The 24,458-nt window shown below is 39.5% G+C and overlaps 2 protein-coding genes across 3 annotated transcripts in view; one reads left to right on the top strand and one right to left on the bottom strand.

The window, feature by feature from the left end:
• HMG20A (high mobility group 20A) overlaps positions 1 to 20,676 on the bottom strand; it is a 71,805-nt gene extending 51,129 nt beyond the window's left edge. Inside the window, exon 1 of one of the 2 annotated variants that reach the window (XM_037833335.1) lies at positions 20,172 to 20,676. The gene's annotated coding sequence lies outside the window, so the exon portion shown is untranslated. The remainder of the gene's footprint in view (positions 1 to 20,171) is intronic. The other variant, XM_037833336.1, reaches the window with a different exon arrangement.
• Positions 3,538 to 4,360, top strand: LOC119532751 (SH2 domain-containing protein 4B-like). Its single transcript, XM_037835076.1, has one exon. It carries the CDS (start codon positions 3,538 to 3,540, stop codon positions 4,213 to 4,215), a length of 678 nt encoding a protein of 225 aa, XP_037691004.1. The 3' UTR covers positions 4,216 to 4,360.
• Positions 20,677 to 24,458: the final 3,782 nt, after the last annotated feature.

Raw genomic sequence — 24,458 nt, 5'->3', positions numbered from 1 at the left:
ACACATGAACTGAGGGCTGAATGTTACATAGGTGCACTCCACACCGAGGAACTAGCTTACTAGGTCTTGAGGTGAAAAAGAACTAGATGTTTTGGAGGAAGTGAAAGAAGGCTAGTGGGGTCGAGAAAAATGAGTAAGAAAGGAGAATGAAGAGAGGTAGACAGCAACCAAATCTTGCAGAGACTAAGATGGGCTATGTTAAAGATCTGGCTTTTCCCCAAAGTAGACAGCAAACTTAATAGGAGCTTTAAGGAGGGGCATGAAGTGATACTTGTTTTTTTTAAGACCATTCAGACTTCTGTGTAAAGAAGAATGATCGAGAAAGACTAGTTGGAAGGCAACTACAACTGCCCACCACAGCATGATGGTTGCTTAGAATAGGGGAGTGCAGTGGAGATGTAGTAAAGAGGGTGGATTTGAGATATATTTATGAGTTTGAATCAACAATCTTGTAGTGGTCTGGATGGGGGTGTTTGTGAGGTAGTTAGTAGTCTCAGGAATGATCCCAAAATTTCTAACTTGAGAATTAGTAGACAGATATTCTGTTCATGAAGATAAGGAAGACTGGAGATGTAGAAAATTTAAAGAAATGATCAAGAGTTTGATTGGACATGCTCATTTAAGATGTCTTTGAGACAAAATGTCATGTTGGAGGCTAGATATAGGAGTTACAGGAGAATATTGTTCACAATATCATTTTACATTTTTAGTATCTGCAGAATCTGTAGAGAAATGTAGACCTCTTTTCATTCCTTTTTTTTTGATAGTTTTCTATTGTACACGTGTTTTCCATTTCATTAATTTCTCTTTATCATTTCCTTTCTTCTACTTACGTTGGGTTTAATTTGCTGATCTTTTTCTAACTTCTTGAGATAGCTACTCAGATCACAGATTTTTGACTTTTTCTTTTCTAATATATGCATTTAAGGATGTATCTTCCCATCAAGGATAGCTTTAGCTGATTCAAACGTATTTTGATATGTAGTATTTTCATTACTATTCTACTGCAAATATATTCTAATTTCCATTGTGATTTATCTTTTGATCAATGGGTTATTAAAAAATATTGTTACACCAAACATTTGGGGGTTTGCTAGTTATTGTTTTATAACCCATTTCTAGCTCAATTTTACTGTGGTTATGGGTGAAATTTGGTGAGATAATATATTTTGGTATAAGTTCCCTGTGAATTTGAAAAAAAAAAGTATACTCTGCTCTTGTTGCAGTACTCTATAAATGTCAATTAGGTCAAGTTTGTTCATTGTTCAGATTTATATCCTTATTGACCTGCCTTGTTGTATTAGTCATTGAAAAAGACGTGTTAAGCAATTTTGCTATAATTGTAGCTTCATTTTTCCTTTTGATTCTGTCAAATTTTGCTTTATATCTTTGGAACTAAGTTATCAAATGCATATCAACTTATAATTCTTATATTTTCCTTGTAGAAAGACCTTTTATAGTTATGAAATATTTATTCAACTTGTAGTCATTCTTCTTACATTCAATTCTACTTGGTATTATTAGTATAGTATATATCCCATCTTTTGTTTAGTGTTTGCAAGACATATCTTTTCCAATCTTTTACTTTCAAGCTTTCTCCATTCTTACTTTTATGGTATGCTTTTTGTAAACTGTACACAGCTGGATTAAAAAAAATCAATCTGACAATCTTTGTGTTTTAATTGGATTTTTGATAAAATTTGGTTTCTATTTACCAATATATATTTTTCTGTCAGTCCCACCTGTTATATGTCCTTTTCTTTTATTTTCTTTCTTTTAGATTTAATCCAGTTTATTCATTCTGTTTTCTCCTCCCTTTTAGCAGGTTAAGTGTACATTCTTTTAATGGTTATACAAGAGGTCACAACATGAGCCACTGATTTATTTCAGTCAATAAAAAATTAGTAATTTTACCACTTCCCAGGCAATGCTAAATATCTTGATATATTTTATCTTCATTTACAGCAATCCCACCTTTTGTGTTATTGTTGTTATGCACTTTAATTCTACATATTCCTAAAAACCCTCAAGAGAATGAGAAGTTTTGAGACACGGTGCAACTTAGAAGAAATTTGAAAACATTATGCTCAGTGAAATAAGCAAGACATGAAGGACAAATATTGAATGATGTCATTAATAAGAGATAACTGGAAATAGTAAATCTGCAAGGACAGAAGGTAGATTAGAGGTTACCAGGGGATGGGGGTGTATATGCTTGGTGGCTATGGAGTGTGTGTAAATAAAATTAATAAAAATTTAAACAAACAGAAAAATTATTATTATTGTTTTGTACAGTCCATGATAATCTAACTTTATCCATGTATTTATACTTTCTGTTGTTTTTCATTCTGTCCCTGAATTTTCAGGTTTCCATCTGGAATCATTTTTTTTTCTGCTTGAAAAATTACCAATTTTTTTTGCATGATTGCTATTTGTTTTTTAATAGGGTCTACACAAAATAAATTGCTTTAGTTATTTTATCTGTCTGGAAATACTTCAATGTTTCATTCAATTTCAACCAAGTTTTTGCTGGGAAGAGAATTCTAGATTGGCAGTTATTTTCTTTTAGCACTTTAAAGACTGTACTCTAGACCCCACTGTTTCTGTTAAGGAGTCAGGTATTGGTCTTATCATTGTTCCTTTGGAGATGATGTATCTTTTTTCTTCTGGCTACTTCCCAGATTTCTTCTTTGTCCTTGTTTTTCATCAATTTTACTATGATGTGTCTAGGTGTGGAATAACTTACTTTTATTCTGCTTGGGGTTTGCTGTACTTTTCAAATCCATGGCTTGATGTCTTTCATTAGTTTGGGAAAATACTCAGCTGTTACACGAATGTTAGACTTTTTTCATTGTTTCTCAGTCTCTGTCTGGGTTTAATACTGCTGCTGAAACACACTACCATAAGCTTAATGGCTTAAAAGAAACACAAATTAGTTTTCTTACAGATCTGGACATCAGAAGTCTAAAATGGTAGACAGGCTGCATTCCTTCTGGAGGCTCTGGGGGAGAATCTGTTTCCTTGGCTTTTCCAGCTTCTAGAGGTCACCTACATACTTTGGCTTGTGACCTCTTCCTCCATCTTCAAAACCAACAGTGCAGCATCTTCTCTCCTCTTTGACCTCAGCTTCTGTCCGTACATATTCTCGATATAGCTCTGATCCTCTTGCCTCTGTGTAAGGACCCTTGTGATTAAATAGGATCATCTGGATGATCCAGGATAATTTCCCCATCTCAAGATCCTTAAGTTAATAACATTTGCAAAGTCCCTTCTGCTATGTAGGGGTAACGTATCTGCAGTTCCAGGGATTTGGATGTGGACATCTTTCAGGGGCCATTATTCAGCCTGACACAGTCTCTTATGCTCTTTCCTGCCTTTTCCTTCCTTTTTCCTATCCATTCTTCAGTCTGGGTATTTTCTATTGCTCTATCTTCTGATGCATGAATCCTCTCCTTTGCTGTGTTGAATCTCCTGTTAAACACATCTATTATGTTTTTTATTTCAGTTATTGTATTCTTCAGTTTCCAGAATTTCCAAATGATATTTAAAAGTAGATTCGTCCACTCTGCGCGTGGCGCGCACGTTCCCTGCAGCGGCGTGGATCTGGCAGTGGAACCCGCAGTGGACTGGGGCCCCTCTCTCCCCGGAGTCTCCTGCGGGTCCCTCCAGAGAGCCCCAGGCAGCGCGTCCTCAGCTGGGAGTCGGGAAACCGCCCTGTCTGAGCCAGCTGCGTCAGCCGTGGGGCCAGCCCCAGGACCGCTCGCTCATCCTCCGAGGGCTTGGGAGCGCCCACTGCGTCCGGTCTCCAGAGAAGTCATAGTCCGCTGGTTTAAGGAGGAGCAGCTGCCTCACCGAGCCGGCTTCGAGAGGAACACCAAATCCAATGCCTCCTGGTTCCATGGAATTATTAGCCGAGAAGATGCAGAAGATCTCCTCGAGAACATGACTGAGGGAGCATTTCTTGTCCGGGTCAGTGATAAAATCTGGGGTTACACCCTCTCCTACCGCCTGCAGAAGGGGTTCAAGCACTTTCTTGTGGATGCCTCGGGGGATTTTTACAGCTTCCTGGGAGTGGACCCCAATCGCCATGCAACGCTCACAGATCTCATTGATTTCCACAAGGAGGAAATTATCACCGTTTCAGGGGGAGAGTTGCTGCAGGAACCCTGTGGACAGAGGGACAGCCCACCAGACTACCATCTGTTGTTTGAATGATATTTTTCTCCTTATCAATTGGACTTCTTTGGGCATCCTTTTTTTTTTAAATACATTTTTTATTGTGAAATTTAACATATATACAGAACTGTGATAACTTTCAAAGTATGTTTTAACAAGGAGTTAGAGAGCAAATTTCAAAGAATATTATGGGTTACGGTTCCACAATTTCAGTTATTTTCTTATTGTGATATATAGCATATATACAGAAAAGAGATAACTTTCAAAGTATGATTTAACAAGTGGTTATACAGGTAATTTCAAAGAATGTTATGGGATACATTTCCTCTGTTTCAGTTCTTTCTTAATTGTGAAATACAAGATATGTACAGAAAGGTGATAACTTCCAAAGTACAATTTAATGAGTAGCTATAGAGCAAATTTCAAAGAAATTTATGGGTTACAGTTCTACCTTTTCAGTTAATTCCTTCTAGCTATTCTAATACCCTAGCATCTAAAAAAAATATTTATAGAAAGATTCAGTATTCGTAATCCTTTGTTAAATCCTGGCTTGTCTGTTGCTACCCCTTCCTCTAGTTTAATCACTTGCTCGATCTTCAGGGGTGTCTAGGCAGTGACCACCCTAACTTGTTCATATTGAAAAGGGGTGTCAACATTATGGGGAAAGGGGCTGTGTAAGTTGATGTTCTTAAAGAGGTAGTTGCCTCTGGGTATAAGGACTTGACTGGTTTAGGAACACTCTGGTGGATTTAAGTTTCTGAAAAATATACTTAGTGAGAAAAACTTTTATGGAGTCTCAGATACAGACCTAGGTATTTCAGGACTATTGTTGGTATACTGTGGCCATTTGGGAGCTTGCATAAGCTGAAGCTTGCGTAAGAGTAACCTCCAGGATAGCCTCTAGACTCTATCTGAAATCTCTTAGCCACAGTAACCTTATTTTGTTAACTTTCACTTCCGTCTTTTGGTCAAGAAGGCATTTTCAATCCCTTGATGCCAGGGCCAAGCTCATTCCTGGGAGTTGTGTCCCACATCACCAAAGAGAGTCACTCCACTGGGAGTCATGTCCCACATACGGGGTATTTGCTGGGTTGGGTTTAGAGAGAGAAAGGCCACATCTGAGCAATAAAAGAGGATCCCTGGAGGTGCCTCTTAGGCATATTCATAGGAAGGCTTAGCCTGCCTTTTATAGCCATAATTTTCACAAGAGCAAGCTTCAAGATCAAGGGCTTGACTTACTAAGTAGGGGGTTCCTAATTTCACATAGCATATATTCTCTCAAAGATAAACAATCAGTATCCCACATTAATTTCACTTAGTTGTACAGTCGTCATCACTCTCAGTTTTAAACAATTATCAAAACACAAAACATTCCAAAGCTTTTATCAGCCCCTAATTATTCATCCCTAGTATTAGCGTAGCACTGGTAAGGTATTCCTGTTAAATATTGTCTATAATATGTAATAGGTAGTTTTTCCATATACCACTCTGTTGTTAACTCTTTGTACCAGTGTCATACTTTAGAATTATATCATGTAAACACTTATTTATATTTGTTGTGCTAATCTGTGGGATACATGCCTTTAAATAGCCACTTTCGATCATGTTTGCTTTCAAAGCAGCCCTGATACTTATAATCCCATTAGCGAACATTCATCACCCCTGTCCGTTCCCATACCTTTAAGATCACCCTCATTATCATGTCTGTATATATTAGGTTATCATTCCCCCTTCACTTAACTTCTGTGTATCTCTATGTCCCCTCTATTCAATATTATAAGACACTTATTTTACATTGTTCAAGTAGTTCACATTAGTGGTAAAATACAATATCTCTCTTTTTGTGTATGACTTATTTCACTCAGCATATGTCTTCAAGGTTTATCCATGTTGTCATGTTTCAGGACCTTGTTCCTTCTTACTGCTGCATAGTATTCTATCATATGTTGTGCCAGTTTGAATGTATTATGTTCCCCCAAACACCATTATCTTTGATGTAATCTTGTGCGGGCAGATCTATCAGTGTTAATTAGATTGAAATTCTTTGAGTGTTTCCATGGAGATGTGCCCCACCCAACCGTGGATGATGATGCTGGATAATTTCCATGGAGGTGTTGGCCCACCCATTCGGTGGGTCTGAATTAAATTACTGGCACACTATATAAGATCAGACAGAAGGAGAGAGCTTGCTACAGCCAAGAGGGACACTTTGAAGAAAGCACAGGAGCTGCAGATGAGAGACAGTTTGAAAATGGCCGTTGAAAGCAGACTCTTGCTCCGGAGAAGCTGAGAGAGGACAGATATCCCAAGTGCAACTAAGAGTGACATTTTTGAGGAATTTCAGCCTAGAGAGGAACGTCCTGGGAGAAAGCTGTTTTGAAACCATAACTTCGGAGCAGACGCCAGCCACGTTCCTTCCCAGCTAACAGAGGTTTTCCAGACACCATGGCCATCCTCCAGTGAAGGTACCTGACTGTTGATGTGTTACCTTGGATACTTTATGGCCTTAAGACTGTAACTGTGTAACCAAAGAAATCCCTTTTTATAAAAGCCAGTCCATCGCTGGTGTTTTGCATTCCGGCAGCATTAGCAAACTAGAACAGATTTTGGTACCACAGAAGTGGGATGTTTTTGCTGCTGAATTTGCAAATACCAAACATGTTGGAATGGCTTTTTAAATTGATAAGGGGAAGATTCTGGAAGAATTGTGAGGAGCTTGACAGAAAAGGCCTAAACTGCTTTGAAGAGACTATTTGTGGAAATATGGACTCTAAAGATACTTCTGATGAGGCCTTGAACAGAAATGATGAATATGTTGTTGTAAACTGGAAGAAAGGTGATCCTTGTTTTAAAGAGGCAGAGAATTTGGCAAAATTGAGTCCTGGTGTCAGATGGAAGGAAGAATTTGAAAGCGACAACATGGAATTCTTAGCTGAGGAGATCTCCAGACTACGTGTGGAGGATGTACCGTGGCTTCTCCTTGCAGTTTATAGTAAAATGCAACAGGACAGAGGAAAACTTAGAATTGAACTCTTGGGTTCAAAGAAACCAGAAGCTGATGGCTTGGAAAATTATGAGCTTCCAGGGGGCAGAATCCCAGAAGCTACAGCCCAATGTGAATATGTAACCAAACATGGAACCCAGCAACCATTTCAGTACAAGCCAAGATTGAAAAAGGAGTTAAGCAGAAAGGATTTGTGGGAAGTCCTATTGTCTGATGGCTTTGACCCCTGTGTGCTTCATGTGAAGCCAACAGAATTTTTGTGAGATCTTTATAGACAGAGCCGTTGCCAGTCTGGACTGGAGAAGACAGACAAAGAACAAATTGAAGGAAAAATTTGTTCAAAGACAGAGCCATGGAAGTTGAGGTCTGGAGTCAAGAGGTCTCAGGCTGGGAGAGCAGAGTGGCCCACAGGCATAGAAAGGGTGAGTTTGCCCCAGAAGTTGAGGGCGGGTCTTCCGCCTCGATGTTCAGGAAGTGTTCTGCCACCCCAAGCCCCAAAAAGGGTGGAGCACATTCCCAGGGAATTGGGGAGAGCCTGGCTGGCACCCCACTGTTCTGAAGGGGTTGAGCATGTGCCCCGGAGATGGAAGGGAATCCGGGTGCTGCCCCGATGTTTGAGGAGGGTGGAGCCAAGAAGGTGGTCTCCCCAATGTGTGGATATGTTGGAACACTCACCCAAGAGTTTGGAGAGGAAAGGGCTGTCACAAAGGTCCTTAGGAAGGGTTAAACTCCTGCTCTCTTAAGCCCCAAGGATGCAACATCATTCTGTAAATGACTCTCAGACTCTGAAATCTAATGGAGTTTGTCTTGCGGGTTTTAGGAACTGTTTTGGTTCTGTTAACCCTGTTTTCCTTACTCTTTCTCCTTATGGCAATGGGATGTTTATCCTATGAATGTCTCTCCTTTGTATACTGGAAGCACATAACTTGTTCTAAGTTCACAGATCCACAGCTAAAGGAAAATTATGCCTTAGGACTGACCACACCTGTAATTGATTTTGATGGAATTTTGTACTTAACTATTGTTACTGAAATGATTTAAGTTTCTGTGATATTGTGGGATGAATGTATTTTGTATATGGAAAGATAATGTCATTTTGGGGTCAAGGGGGTAGAATGTGCCAGTTTGAATGTATTATGTCCCCCAAATGCCATTATCTTTGATGTAATCTTGTGTGGGCAGACCTATCAGTGTTAATTAGATTGAAATTCTTTGAGTGTTTCCATGGAGATGTGCTCCACCCAACTGTGGATGATGACTCTGGTTGGATAATTTCCATGGTGGTGTTGGCCCACCTATTGGGTGGGTCTGAATTAAATTGCTGGCATGCTATATAAGATCAGACAGAAGGAGTAAGCTTGCTACAGCCAAGAGGGACACTTTGAAGAAAGCACAGGAGCTGCAGATGAGAGACAGTTTGAAAATGGCCGTTGAAAGCAGACTCTTGCTCCAGAGAAGCTGAGAGAGGACAAATATCCCAAGTGCAACTAAGAGTGACATTTTTGAGGAACTGCAGCCTAGAGAGGAACGTCCTGGGAGAAAGCCGTTTTGAAACCATAATGTTGGAGTAGACGCCCGCCATGTGCCTTCCCAGCTAACAGAGATTTTCCGGACACCATTGGCCATCCTCCAGTGAAGGCACCTGATTGCTGATGTGTTACTTTGGACACTTTATGGCCTTAAGACTGTAACTGTGTAACCAAATAAACCTCCTTTTATAAAAGCCAATCCATCTCTGGTGTTTTGCATTCTGGCAGCATTAGCAAACTAGAACATATGTATATACCACTTTTTGTTTACCTACTCATCTGTTGAAGGACACTTGGATTTTTTCAACTCTTGGCAATTGTGAACAATGGGCATCCTTTTTTTTTTTTAACAACTTAAGAACTTCCCAGCTCAAATCTTTATAGTCTTCTGGAAGCCCTATCACCACCCAGAGGAACGAGTATATTCATTTGTCTCGAGGGATATGAAACATATGGCATCTGTGCTACTGGTCTCTATCCCAGTGCCCAGGACAGAAATTGCTAATGAATGATGTTACTCTTTCATGAAGAGCTTGGACATGACTTCCAAAGAAGATGAGGCCTGTTTGTCATCTCTGCCCTAAACTGAGCTCCTAAATCACATGGATCATGTTTTAATAATCCAAAATAATTCTAGTGCTGAACTCTGAATTTAACATTGGTAAACAATAAATACTTGCGGAGTGAAAAAAAAAAAAAAAAAAAAGTAGATTCTACTTCTATAATGAAAATTCAGATCTTGGCATCTATTTTCTTGAACATGTTAGTCACAGTCCATATCTGATAACTCCAATATCGGGATCAGTCAGGCATCTGTTTCTGTTGCCTGTATCTTTTCTCTTGCTCCTCTGTTTTTCATATGCCTGGTAATTCTTGCTTGAATGGTAGACCTTGTGCAAGAAAAATTGTAGACACTTTAGATAATATTAATTCCTCCTTAGAGAAATCACTCTACTCTCTGGAATGTAGCAGAAAGGCAGATAAACTTATTTAAACCAGGAACTGGGCTACTTTGAGGCTAAGTGGCAATTTTCATGAAGCTCTCATTCTCTCTGGTTTGCCTCCACTTAAGGGTGATGCAGGGATCCCACCTGACAGCCTGTGGTATTTATAGGACCCTTCTTCCTTAGAGGGATATGAATTTTAATTTTTGCTCTTCAACATCATTAGATGGCCCAAAATTTCACCTTCCTCTTAAAGAGCTGCCTGCTTAGCTTCTTAGCCTCTGACTCTGTGTAGCAGATACCTTGAGAGGAAAACAAATTTTAAAATAATTTCACTGTATCTTCCTTCTCTCAAGGATCTTGGCTCAGCAAATTCTGGCTACTTAGGGAACCCCAAACTCAGCTCCATGAGGCTACTGGCTTCTCTGCTTCTGGCAGAAACCTTCAGCTCAGTTTCAGTCTCTTGTCCTACTCCAAGACTTACCTAAGTCCTGGAGGTGAAAATAGAAACAAAGAACATCGGTTGATTTCTTTAACATTCCCTTGGCTTTGTGTCTGTGGCCTTTCAAGTTCTGGCTGCCTCAGTAGATCTCTGATGCTTTCATCTTTGTTTTTTTTTTTTTTAAATCTGGTGGTGTGGTGCACTAAATCTGCCATTTATGCAAAATACCAGAAATGGAATGGCTTTTATAAATGGGGTTTATTAGATTACAAATTTACAGTTCTAAGGCCATAAAAGTGTCCAAACTAGGGCATCAACAAGAGGCCTACCATGTCTGAAACACCTCCGTCAGCTGGGAAGGCACGTGGCTGGAGTCTGCTGGTCCTTTGCTCCTGGGTTCTGGTTTCAAAATGGTCTTCTCCAAAATGTCTCTGGCTTCTGTCTCTCTTAGTTTCTCTCTCTCTGCTCCTGTGCATTCCTGCTTGTTCTCCCATGGCATTTCTCTCTAATTGTCTGGGGGTCCTCTCTTAGCTTCTTTGGGCAAACTCTGGATTACATACCATAGCTTCTCTGAAAATGTCTCTCTCAGCCTCTCTGAGCTCCTTCTCTCTATGAGCTCTCTTAAAGGACTCCAGTGACCTAATCAAGACCACCATGAATGGGCGACATAACACTTCTATGGAAATAATTTAATCAAAGGTCTCGCCCACAGTTGGGTGGGTCATGTCTTCATAGAAACATTAAATCAAAAGGTTCCAACCAAAAAGATTGGATTAAAAGATCATGGCTCTTCTGGCATCCATAACAGTTTCAAACTGGCACTTCTGGCTTTTCTTTTTGTTTTCACAAAAGCATTGGTCTGCAGCAACCTAGTTCATCAGAGACAGAAGTTATAGCTTGGATTCTGAATCCATACTCTAATGCTTATCAATTGCGTGACTTTAGGCAATTTATTTAACCTAGGCATTTAAACTCTCTGAGTTTCAATTTTCTCTTATATAAAATGAAAATAATACTGCCTCATAAGGTTGTTGTGAGGATGTGAAGATTAAATTAGATATGTGTTCCAGTTTGCTAATGCTGCTGGAATGCAAAAAACCAGAAATGAATTGGCTTTTATAAAGGGGGTTTATTTGGTTACAAAGTTTCAGTCTTAAGGCCATAAAGTGTCAAGGTAAAATAAATCAACAATTGGGTACCTTCACTGGAGGATGGCCAATGGCGTCCGGAAAACCTCTGTTAGCTGGGAAGGCACGTGGCTGGTGTCTGGTCCAAGTTCTGCTTTCAAAATGGCTTTCTCCCAGGTTGTTCCTCTCTAGGCCACAGCTCCTCTTCAAAATGTCACTCTCAGTTGCTTTTGGGGAGTTTGTCCTCTCTTAGCTTCTCTGGAGCAAGAATCTGCTTTCAATGACCATTTTCAAACTGTCTCTCATCTGCAGCTCCTGTGCTTTCTTCAAAGTGTCCCTCTTGGCTGTAGCAAAGCTCGCTCCTTCTCTCTGAGCTTATACAGTGCTTCAGTGAACTAATCAAGGCCCATGTTGAATGGGTGGGGCTATACCTCAATGGAAATTATCCAGTGAAAGATCTCGCCCACAGTTCAGTGATCACATCTCCACAGAAACATCCAACCAAAAGTCTACAACCCAATTAACACCAATACGTTTCCTGCCCACACAAGACTGCATCAAAGATAATGGCATTTTGGGGGACATAATACATCCAAACCAGCACAATATGTTTATAAAATGCCTAGTAACAGTAACATTTATTGAGTGCTTACTATGTCCCAGGCAGTTTATATGGATTTAATTATTTAATATAGATATAGTTATTACCTCCATTTCCTGTTCAAGCTCACACACTAGTACGTGATGGAGTTAGAATTTGACTTTAGGGTACCTATTCTTAATAACTGCTTCTACAATGTTGCTGTAATATGGTGCCAAACAGTAAGTGCTCAATAAATGTAAATTACTATTATACAGAAAATAGAAATGCTTCTGAAACACAACAACCACATTACTTACTGTTAGATATTCAGAAGGTTTCAATTTTTTTGACAGTATAAATATCAGTGCTATTAACATTTTGTTCCTTTAACCATTTTCCTTATTTGAATTATTTTCTCAGGATACAGTCCAATGAGAAGAATTACGGCTCTAAGAGTATGAACATTTTATTACTGCTGATACAACAGTTCATAGTGTTTCCCCCAAAACTGTAGTAGTTATGATGGTACCAGCAACAAAAATGAAAGGCCTGTGTCAAGAGAATAGGAATTAATGCTATGGAGCATAGGAATGAAGGAGGTGTGGAGATGGGAGAGAGATTTTGAGTCTAGGAAAGAAAAGAATGGAATAGCTGGATACTATTTCTTGTAAAGCAGGGGTATTAGTTTCACTTCAAGGGCAGGGAAGGAAGAAGAGGACTGGTCTTTGTTGCAAATTCAAAGGACTGACTGCAAATACGTAAAATGACTGTGTCATAATATTTCAAGCAAAATGTTTCTATGATAGTTTTCAAAGAATTGTGTCCACTTCCATCAATACAGTCTTGAATACAGATAACATATTATTCAAATACAGGTTACAGATAGACTATCTCATATATCAAAGTTCACCCTGATCTTCAGTATCACTTCTTACTCTTACCTATCATCAAACATTTAGTAATTTGATGTGTGGACAGTATTACTGTTGTTTTAAGAATCATCAAGAAGTGATCTCTTTTAAGAATAACTCACATATTAAATTATAAAAATTATACAAATAAATTGCAAAATACCTACACAGATTGTTGTTTTCATTTAGTTCAGTCAACTTAGTAAAATGTATGGGGAAGCAGAAGTCTATATATTAGTGCCCATTCTATTACTTATTTGGTGTGTAATCTTGGGGCTTAGTTGCCTTAACAGATAATCTGGGACAATATTTTATCTAACTAAAAGCCAGAATTGGAACATAGCACTCTTGTTTTATATTTCTGATCTTAAATTTGTTTGGAGACTTTAGCACACTTAAAAAAAAGAAGGTATCTCCTTCTTTTGTTACCACCTACTATCCTTTGAATATCTCATTAACCTCAAAACCATGCTAAACTAGAAGTTATTATTTTAAAGGTTACTTTGTGGGAATCTCTTAGGGCTAAGTCATTTATCTGTCCTTTTTTACAATCAGATATACAATCACTGTATATACCCAAAGGCAGTTGCTTTCCTACCGCTGTCTTTCTCCTTTCACCTTGCTTGCACCACAGATTTTGGGGCAGGTATGTGTCTGATCATTTAGAGAAATAGAGAGGGCCTTGAAAATGTGGGCTGAACTCTATCAAGATCTTCCTGTCTTTCTATGTGAAACATCTTCCCCCTAAAACAAACAAAACCCTTCTCTGTAAACTGCTTCATTATGTATACACTACATCAGAGTCTGATTTTCCAAATTCCATTTCATATTCCTTTTCCAGTTTCCATTAGCCCCCATTAAAGGGATCATGGAATAACAGAAAGAACACTGGGCCTCTGACAACCTGTATTCAACTCTTCCCTCTACCATTTACTAAGTAGGTGACTTGGGCAAACGGCCTAACCTTTTTAGACCTCAATCTCTCAGATGCAAAACGAAATTAGTTAATACCTACAATACCAAATTATTAGAATTAAGATAACATATGAAAGTGACTAGCATAATATTAAATAAATATTAGTCAAATGAGAAATGGGATAATGACCAAATGCAATTTCAGTGTGAGTATCATGAAGGAGAGCACAACTTAATAATAAGTATTTTTTTGAGCTGACTGAAATTAGAGGATGGTTTGGTTTCGAGGGTCTTCAAATCCATATCCTTACATACTCATATATTGATGGTGGTATCAAAAATTAGAACAACCTTTTAGGGAAATGATGTAGCTATTGTTTTGAGAACTAAAAAATGTCTATGCTCTTAGAATCAATAATCTCACTCACAGGATTTTATCTTAAGAAAATAATTCAAATAAAGAAAAATAATTACAGTTTTGCTTACAGCTTAGATTAGTGCTTGGCACCTAAAAGGTACTCAATACTATTTCTTCAAATGAATACCTTTATTGTACTGACTTCTCCAAATCACTGCCTTTTGTTCCTTCCCATTAAGATTTATCCATTTCCATCATGTGAGGATAGTTTTAGAATCAAATTCTAATGTTTCTGTCTGACCTCTTTTTTCCATCTTCCCCAGTGACTTCAGGCTGATTACTACCAGATTCCTTTACCTTATGACATTTTTGCCCTCTGAACTCAATTGACTTTTGCATAGAAGCCAAAATCACCATATACTACATCCTTAACCCAATCAAAAAGGATTAAAAAATGGTCAAAGGACTTGAATAGACATTTCTCCAAAGAAGTTATACAAATAGTCAACAGGCATGTGAAAAGATGTTCAATATCATTAGTTATTAGGGAAATGCAAATCAAAACCATGAGATATTATTTCACACCCAATAGGATGGCCATAATAAAAAAATTGGAAAATAACAAGCGTTGATGAGGATGTAGAGAAATTGTACACTGCTGGTGGTTCAGCCAATGTTGAAAAGTTTGGTGGTTCCTCAAAAGGTTAAATATAGAGCTACCATAAGACATAGCAATTCAACTCCTAGGTTTATATTCCAAAAAACTGAAAACAGGGACTCAAACAGATATTCATATACTAAAGCTCACAGCAGTATTCTTCAAAATAGCCAAAAGGTGAAACAATCCAAGTGTCCATCAACAGATGATTGGATAAATAAAATGTGGTATATGCATACAATGGAATATTATTCAGCCAGAAAAAGGAATGAAGTTCTGATACACGCTATAACATGTATGAACCTTGAAAACATTATTCTAAGTCAAAGTAGAATACAAAAGGACAAATATTGTATGATTCCAGTTATATGAAATATCTAGAATAGGCAAATTCATAGAGACAGAAAGTAGATTAGTGGTTGACAGGGGCTAGGGGCAGAAAGGCAACAGGGAGTTACTGCTTAATGGGTATAGAATTTCTATTTGGGCCGATAAAAAATTTTGTTAATTGACCATTGTGATGGTTGCATAACTCTGTGATTGTAGTTAATGCCACCGAGTTGTACACTTGCAAATGGTTAAAATGGCAAATTTTTTGTTACATATATTGTACATATATATAAAAGGAATTTGAAGCTTCCTTCAAGTTCCTCAGATTTTTTTCTCTTTTGTCAATTGCCCTCTAGTCTAACCATTCATCTCACTTCCCACTTCATTAATGCAAAAGATAGCCAAAGCCCTCACATTTTTCCTCATGGGTTCCTCAAGATACCTCTCACCCTCTACCTAGCTGCTTATATTTCTCTATGATCTTAGGAAGAACTATCACTCCCTTGCTTTCACATCTCTTGCTTCCTTCTTCTAGCCCATCCAAAATTCTCTATTTTTCAATTTTAAGTGCAATCTCTCTTACTTTTAAAAGATGTAACTCACACAGCATAAAATTCACCATTGAAAAAGGTATGATTCAGTGATTTTTAGTATATTCACAATGTTGTGTAACCTTCACCATTGTCTAATTGCAGAACATTTTCATCATCCCCAAAAGAAAGCCATTAGCAGTCGCTCCCCATTCTCTCATCCTCTGGCCCTTGTCAACCACTAATTTACTTTCTGTCTCTATGGATTTGCCTATTCTGGACTTTTCATATAAATGGATTCATACAATATGTGGCCTTCTGTGTCTGGCTGCCTTCATTTAGCATGTTTTCAAAGTTCATCCATGTTGGAGCATCTATCACTAACTTCATTCCTTCCTATTGTTGAATAAGATTCCACTGTATGGTTATACCTTTCATTTATCCATTCATCAGTTGATGGACATTTGAGTTTACTTCTATTTTTTGGCTACTATAAATAATGCATGGGTCCATGCATGAAAACACGTTCTCAATTGTTTTGGGTATATACATAGGAGTGGACTGTAAGTTAAGTATCTCTTGATATCCTACTTTATTACGATTCTAATTTCAGATCTCTCACTATGCAGACAACTCTACACTAACCTCACCACTCCTGCATTCTACCCTCACTCAAACACCTGTAGTCTTCAGAGATTAGACATGTTAGTTGTTACTTGTTTCCAAATAAATTGAGGGCAGGGATCAGTCCTTATAGTTTTCAACATGTAGCAGGTATTTAAAATATGCTCAATGATAGGACACTCTAAGATGCTTCCTCTAAATTATAAAATGATGACTTATTTAATTGTTCATTCAACAGATATGTGAGTATCTATTGTATGTTGGCCACTGTGCTTAATAATGGGCATAAATAGAATGGATGGAAGTTATTGATTAGTTTCACTGTGCCCCAAGTGCCAATTCCACAAATATTTACTGAATACTTATGACATGATTGGCATTGTACCAGGCATGCCAGCAGACACAAAGAGGAATAAGATATAATCTGTAGCCTCTTACAGGAGGACATAAACTATACATACTACATCATCATTAACATAAAACAAACATAATGTTGGATATAAAATGCCATAAGAAAGTTACAAAATGCTCTGGAGGGTCAAAGGACAGATCACATATGATTTGGGGGAGTGGAGAGAGCAGAAGACAGACATCAGAAAATACTTCTTGAAGGTGGTACTTGAGAAAGAGCCTCAAAGAAAGTGGCATTTTGATAGAGATTGGTAGGAAAACAGAAAATGTTTTAAGCAGAGAGAAGAGCTTGAGCAAAGAGAGAAAAATTGAATATAGATTGAATATAGTACATAATTTTTTTTCAGAGACCAATTTAGTTGGGATGCGTTGGTGGGTTAACAAGAGAGATGATCATACTAGGGAGGGTCCTGAATGTTAGGCTTAGTATTTAAGTAGGTGTAAGAAAATGATCTGAAAGTCTTCTTGTAACAATTCAAATTACTTTACTGATTCTTAACTCTCTTAAAACTTTCCTCTAATGTAGTTTTCAGAGTTTATAAAATAATCATGGAAATTGGTGATTTCTCCTTCCCACATGGAACAAAATATAAAACTTTGGCAGCTAAGTGAGCATGTTGATAGGGGAGAAGGTGGAATGTCAATAATCCTAGCACTGCAACCCATTCTTTCAGGAATATGTAAGGTTTAAAACAGACATGTGACCAAATATCAATAGCCAGAGAAGCAGAGGCAGTATTGTGATTAAAAATAATACCATTTATTAAGCTCTTAGCATGGCACAGGCATTGTGTCATGCTATTTATATAAAATATTTCTGATTCACCAAATGACCCCATTTAGGTTTATGGAAACTGAGGTGTGGAGAATTCAAGTAAATTGCTCAAGGTTACCAAGCTAGTAAGCTCAGTTAGTAACATGGAAAAACTAGTTTTGAACCTACTGTTCACTCTTATTTGTTTGTACCATACAAAGGAAACTAGAATGGTAGGAACATGACATATGTAGTCAAAAAAACGGCTGGATAAGGGGCTTGTATGACCTGGAGAAAAGTTAGGCTGAAATGTTCAAAGCTGGGTTTGGATAGCAAGACCAAGAGAGGTAAGTTTAGGGGTGCTTGCTGATACAGTTTGAACAATGATCACAGCATAGATCTTATTTAAGAATACTAAGGGAGCAAAATTCCAATTGTGATTTGGAAACTAGAAAGTAAGCTCCAAGATAATATGGATAGTCATACATTTTTGCTCACGTGCCTTGAATACCTTTAAAGGCTCTGAAACAAGAGATAAAGACAGCAGAGTAGTAAATTTAATAATCACTCAATCTATTAGAATAATCCCTTAAACTCTCAACTCCATGGCAAAAACAAAAAGCAAAAATCACCACCAAAAAGATAAACAAAAAAGGAATAGTTGTAGAACATTAGCATGACCTTATAAGGAAAGGTAGACAAAGAATCAAAATACACTTTTGCATTATGTATAACATCTAGTACTGTGTGGATAATCAAATTTCAATGAGATGGAATCCAGAATTTTGACCTACTGTTTTAATATTTCAAATTTCTCTGAACAGTGAATATATCCAATGACAGCTTTTGGAGAACTGTTACATAGTCTAAGTGCTCTAAAAAAACTGATGCTCCCTTTAATATAGATGGCAAGGATGGAATGAAAATCTCAAATTCATTCACTCAAAGAAGTAACAGAGTCCACTTTCAAATCTGTATTTTCTAATTTTGATACTATTTTTCTATTAGAAGGCACGCAGAAAACTGCAACAAAGGGCACTAAGGGAAAAAAGGCTTTGGAAGACAGCAAACCTGTCCACCCAATTATGTGGAGAATAAAAACAGGTTTCAAGGACTTTCCCCTCGATACTTTTCACAAGCTTTTTAATATTTCTTCTTAATGGAACCACTGAATAATTTATCCTAAAACATCTTTTACATATGTGCTTTATATATTTCTTTCTTCTTCCATGGAACATCATAAAGACCAATTTAATAAACTTCTGTGCTCTCCAAACACAGTTTCCAAAAGGCCATACTACTGCATCTCAATCAACACTTTAACATCATTTAAAAAAAAATCTTTTTTCATTTAATTCCACAATCTTGCCATACTTCAAATAGTTTCTAGTATTATAGTTTCAATTTGTCAACACTGATTTTAGGGATTTAAACTTTTTTTTTGAAGTCTACAGAAAGTTAAGACACGTATTTTTTTCCTTTATTGCAACATTTGGTTAAAAACATATTTTCCAAATGGCTTTTTAAAAGAAGCAGAATTTTAAAAATTAGAAATTCTGAGGCTAGATTAAGTATCAATCCCAAAGGAAAAAATATACAGGCCTTATTGTTTTAAAAAATTTTTGAAAGACATTACAGTCCTAGGTTCACCTGATATTCTAAAATTACTAAGACCGTTGAGATCTCACAAAGTAAGCTCCAAAAAGATTCCTGTGGCACCTGCCCAATCACAGGCACACACACACAAGCAAAGGTAAATATTGTACTTCATAACAGAAGCAAAGGAATCAAACTCATTGAGTGTCTATTACACTCTCTATACAGTTTCTGACAAAAAATTGAGAACATAGGAAAAATAGAAAATTCTTTCTTATTCATCTTTTGTTCTTTTTGTATCCATTTTCCCCCTACTTAAAATGTGAGTTGAATCTCACGCACCATACTTTAAAACCACAAAGAACAGATACTGTTTTTTTAAAATCGGTGCTGAATTTAATTAAATTACAAGGGGGGAAAAATGTACTAAAATACAACTTTCACAAATGCTACATGCAAACTACATGTAAGAATTTTTAAGGCTGAGGAAGTTATTCTCCCACACAGGGTAAAACCTGTAGCCTAGAATCAACAGTTCTTAGAATTTAAATGTACCTAGTCTATTAGTTAAGGCAACACCAAATATCTGGGCACTACAGTAAGATACTTTCACTCTGATAACGTGAAGATGCCTCATAACTTATGTAAAATATTCGGTCCTCTCATAAACGATCTCCTTAAAAGAGAAGCTACAGAGCCTTGTGGCACGTCAAGGCAGAGAACACCACTATAAGGGCGGACTTGAGTAGTGGAGCGGGGTAGGCAGTCCATGAGTCACACAAGAAAGTATGTCATCTTGAAGAGATGAGTGGAGAATTTTAACAAGGGGTTTCAAATTTTTTGAAGTAAGAAAGCATTAGGAAATTTTTGTTGTGGAGGAAATTTTCCATCTTACATGTGGAAACAACACTCACACGAACTCCGACTGGAGGTTGGGGATTAGCACAATTTGATGGAGTAACCTAATTTACATAAAAAAACAATTTCAAGGCTAGAAGACACCGTCTGTGCAAACAGCACCAGCCACCACCTTTTCAAACCCTCTTCCGCACTGGAAGTGGGTTTGACACCCCCCGAACCATTAAACTACCCCCACAGGAAGTGAGTTGTAACACCCCCCGGACGGCCTTCCTCCCCTCCCCCAACCGGAAGTGAGGCGCCCCCATTCAGTCAGCCTCAATTGGAGGCAAACCAATAACAACAGCAAAAGATGGGTGATTTTCATGGGCTGAAGGGCGCCTCGATTGTGGCCACCCCCAGGCTCGCCTTGCTTACTGACCTGCTGACGACAGAGACAAACAGGGGCCTGAGACCTAAAGAAAGTCCCTCGTACAGAGAATTCCCTCAGCCCCTCTCAATCGCCTTCACTCTTCGCACGGCGTCGTCTCTCAGCTTGCCAAAAATTCCTCCGCAGCACTTTATTTTTATGTCCTTTCTTTCTTGTTACCTAATCGCTTAACCGCCTTTCCATAGTTAGCTTCTCTTAACGCAGTAAAATTTAAAATTCTTCCCGTGAGGAGAAAAACGGAATATTCCCGATTCCTTCAGAGAAATTAAGGGATTATTTTGCCCAAACGCGGCGAAGGACTACGTTACTACGCAAGGTTAGACTATTCATGGAGGTTTCTGGGAGATGTAGTTCCTTTTTTTTTCCTCTCTAAAACCGGCAGAAAGTAGCGGGAGTTAGATTGGTTGTTACTATGCACAACAGTCCTTGAAAACACATATTCTCTATTCAACAGTAGGCTGACATAGAGGGCTCCGGTACTCAAATAGGTCCATACTTCGTTCCCCTTTTTCCTCTGGAATTTAATTAAACCCAAATTTCCCTTCTTGCAGGCGCACAGTACTATCGCCCCTCCCTCTTGCTATGGCCCCGCCCTCTTCAGCCAATCAATCGCTTCTAGGTCTTATCCTCTGGGGGTGGGAACGCGAGGAGGAGGGGACTTGCGGTGACTCCTCCCACGATCCGGAGGCGAGAGTGGAGGAGAGAGAGGCCGAGGCCTCGTGCGCGCGCGCGTGCTCGCTCCCGGGCAGAGCTAGAGGAGAGCCGCGGGCGGGTGCGCGCGCGGAGGGGCGGCGCGCGGGGCTAGGAGGAGGTGGGCAGGCTGGTGGCTTGGGCGGGTGGCGAGCGGCCGGGAGCGCGCGGTGGACTGGCGGCGGCCAGTAGTTTGTTAGTTGCTGTTAGTCAGTGTCAGTTGCTCGGCGGCGGCGGCGGCCGCAGTCACCAGGACCGGGACTGGACGGTCGGCTATAGTGGTCCCTGCGGCGGCGTGTGCGCCCCACAGGTAACGGGGGCAGGGCTGTCCGCGTCCCCTCCGCTCTTTTCTCACGCGTCGGCTTGTGGGACTGGGATAGCCACGGGGTGAGGGCTCTGACCCGCGGGAATCCGGGCCGGGCGGCGCGGGGTTTGGGTGGCGCCGCCTCGGGGGCTCGGGCGGCCAGTGCGTCCTGCCCCGCGCGGTGTCTCCGGCCCCGGCCGCCCCCGCGCCCCGCCGGCGCCGCGCACCCCCTGGCGCCCCGCGCCGCCTCCTCCCGGGTCCTCGGCGGCCGCCCCAGTAGCGCGGCGCCCCCCAGAGGAGGGAAAGTTGGTTCCTGGCGGCGAGGGACGCCCCCGGGCGCGGCTGGGTGGCTGCTGGGGAAAAGTGAAGCCTGGAGAAGCTGGACGCGGAGAGGCTGGGGCAGGAAGGGCTCTTCTCGCTCCTGCTAAGTCTACACGGTCCTCCCGCTCCCAAACCGGGGAGGATTCGGCGCAGTCTCGCCAGTATCGTCGGGAAGAAAGCCTGTGGCTCTTTGCCTGCTCACTTCGCTCTGCGTCTGGTGAGCCTCCTAAGTGCTGGTTCGTTGGGTTGTTTGGGGGGTTTTGAGTGGTTCAGTTGGCCAGTTTGTTTCCTCTTTGCCCTTGGACTCATCGCCCTTGCAACATTTTTCTCCTTCCATCGAGGAGGACTTGCCGTCCAAAATCCCCACTTCGCAAGCATCATCCGTCTGAGAGCTTAATTTCGTTTTCTATCCTGTGACTGTATTAAAGACTGCTGACAGCAACAGGAAAAAGGACCGCTCCCCCCCTCTAAATGTTGCTTTCTTGCAATCGGTTGTGTTTTTTTTTAAGATTCAAGTTTAGGAATTTGAGAGCTGTGGAATGGAGTTTATTGGAAGGCTGGCGTTGAGGGGGTAGTGATGAGTTAGAGGAAAACTATGATTTCATCTTTATTGGCCTTGCTATAGAAAACCTAATACGTTTTTTTCTCTGCCTCTGTTAAATATGGTAAGATTATACCTTGAATTAAATACTTGGAGACTTACATAAAAGACTATTTTTAGTTCATTGGGTGATGTATGCGAACAGCTTTTCCCCTGAATTAGGATTGCCTTGAGGATTTTGTTTTGGGGCCTACTTACAGATAAACAGTTCAGCCACAGTTCTTTTTTCCCTGATAAATGAAGTATTGTAGTAATGTGTGTAGTAGGAGAACTCATATTGCTCTCTACAGTGTGGAAGTGGAAAACGTGAATTATCCACAGGGGTAAAACTTTCCGTGAGCAATCTTGGATACTCGCTTCATGATGGCTTCTGTATTCTCAGAGCCTTTCTAGATACCTCAGTTCACTGACTACTCTATTTTCTGAAGTCTCTGGTAGTTCTTCTCTTTGGTGACTCGTTTTGTAAACTATAATGGCAGGTATGGTACATTTTATTGGCTTCAAAAATGGGAATAGCCTCAGTCTAGAGTTTAACAGTTAACAATGGAAGCAGAATTCATACCATTGCTAGTGAGTTTGGGCTATGACCAACTCACAAACTATGTGAAAAAACAAACATCTCAGGGAAGAGGGGAAATATTTTATCATGTCTTTATTTTGGAGACTCTTACATGATTATATTATGTGAGGAAAAAGTCAAATTATTTTCTTTAAGCCTTGTGTAGATGTAATGGTCCTCCCCCTGTATTTAGGGATTGACATTTATGTTTGGTTCAATTCCAGGGTGGAAAGAGAAATATTTTGGTGAAAGAAAAAGATAAGTTTGCTTTGAACTATTATGATACTGTGACTGTTTATCTAGTGATAGTTCAGAGAAACTTCCCTGATAATGTTCATACCCCATTAACATTCTGTCAGAATTCATTTTTAAGAGCCTGCCTGGAGGCCCATAAAGAAATAATGCCATTTCATAACTGTTTCCTGACAATCACATTAAAGATGTGTTCCTGGAATGCATTATATGTGTACTCATCTAAACATTTATCTTTGTACATTTATGGTAATGTAAATATTTAAGTCTGAGAGCTTAAAAACTTTTATTTGCTTATTTGCATACATGTTTTTCAACATCTCTTGGTGCCAACCATATTTGCCAAATAAACATCAGCCATAAATTCATGCTTTGGCACATTTCATATAATAACTCTTCTAAATTGCTCCATGGTGAAGCATCATGAGATTAGCATTTGTTCATGAGAGAGATTTGTTGTTTTTAACTGTAATGATGTGCATTTTAAGTGGAACAGGTGCTGGGCTGTAGCTGTTTGTGTTGAAACCTGCCAAATCGTACTCTTTTGTTGGATGGGTTAAGTAATTTAGGAACCAAACTGTGGCCCCTGGCCTGCCAAATGTGAGTTCAAGACTCCCTATCATTGCTGCAGATGCCTGTTTTCACTGTAAGAGACAGGTGTGTGTCATGAGCTTTTATTTTCCCATTGTTGATCTCTTTACAGTAATTCCTAGTGGTCCCCCCTCCCCCCAAAGCCTTTCATTACTAGAACCCACAGAAAGTCTAGACTCCTTCGTTGCTAGTTTTTTTTCCTCGAAGAACTAAAATTCTAACAACTTTCAGGCCAGGAATGGGTAACTCACATTCGCTAGACAAATGTTTTGCATGCCTTTTAAGTTCCATGCATGATGGTCCGAGTGTATGTAGAATGATACACTTTCTATAAGGAGCTTACAGTTTAGTGGGAAGCAAGACCAGTTTGGTAGCCATTCCTGGTGTGAAATGAAGGGTGTAGAGGAGCAGGTGGATGTATGAGAGATTCGGGAGGTATTATCAACAGGACAAGGTTGATCAGATTATGGAGTTGAGCAGGACTGAAGATCTAGGATGATTCCCAGATTTCTATGATGGGCTACTGGAGTAGGCAGCTGGGGAGAAGCCAGCCAGCTGTGCCAGAGAGACGGAAGATAAAAAAAGGAAACTCAAGAGATTTGTCAGGGAAACTGAGGGAGTAGAATGTTTTATGGACCAGGAGTGGTCAACACTATCTCATGCCATGAGGAAGCCAAGTAAGATAAGGACTGAATAAAGTTTTGGAGACTTGGTGATTAAGGTGTCATTTGTGACTTCAGCTGGAGCAGTTAGCTACATTGTAGTGCATTGAGGTTGAAGAGTGAATGACAGTTGGAAGTGTAGCTAATTGAGAAGGATACAATGTTTTCGACAAAGAATTCAGAAAGAAAGAATGCAAGTAGAACTCTGATGCAGAGGATTTAAATAAGTTTGCTTTTTTTTTTTTTAATTGAGAGGGTCTTGGGCATGCTTATGAAGGGACTGGAAAGAATCTGTGGA

The sequence above is a fragment of the Choloepus didactylus genome, chromosome 4 (genome assembly GCF_015220235.1).
Source record: "Choloepus didactylus isolate mChoDid1 chromosome 4, mChoDid1.pri, whole genome shotgun sequence".
Taxonomy (NCBI): Eukaryota; Metazoa; Chordata; class Mammalia; order Pilosa; family Megalonychidae; genus Choloepus; species Choloepus didactylus.
This window is presented reverse-complemented; position numbering and strand designations above follow the sequence as displayed.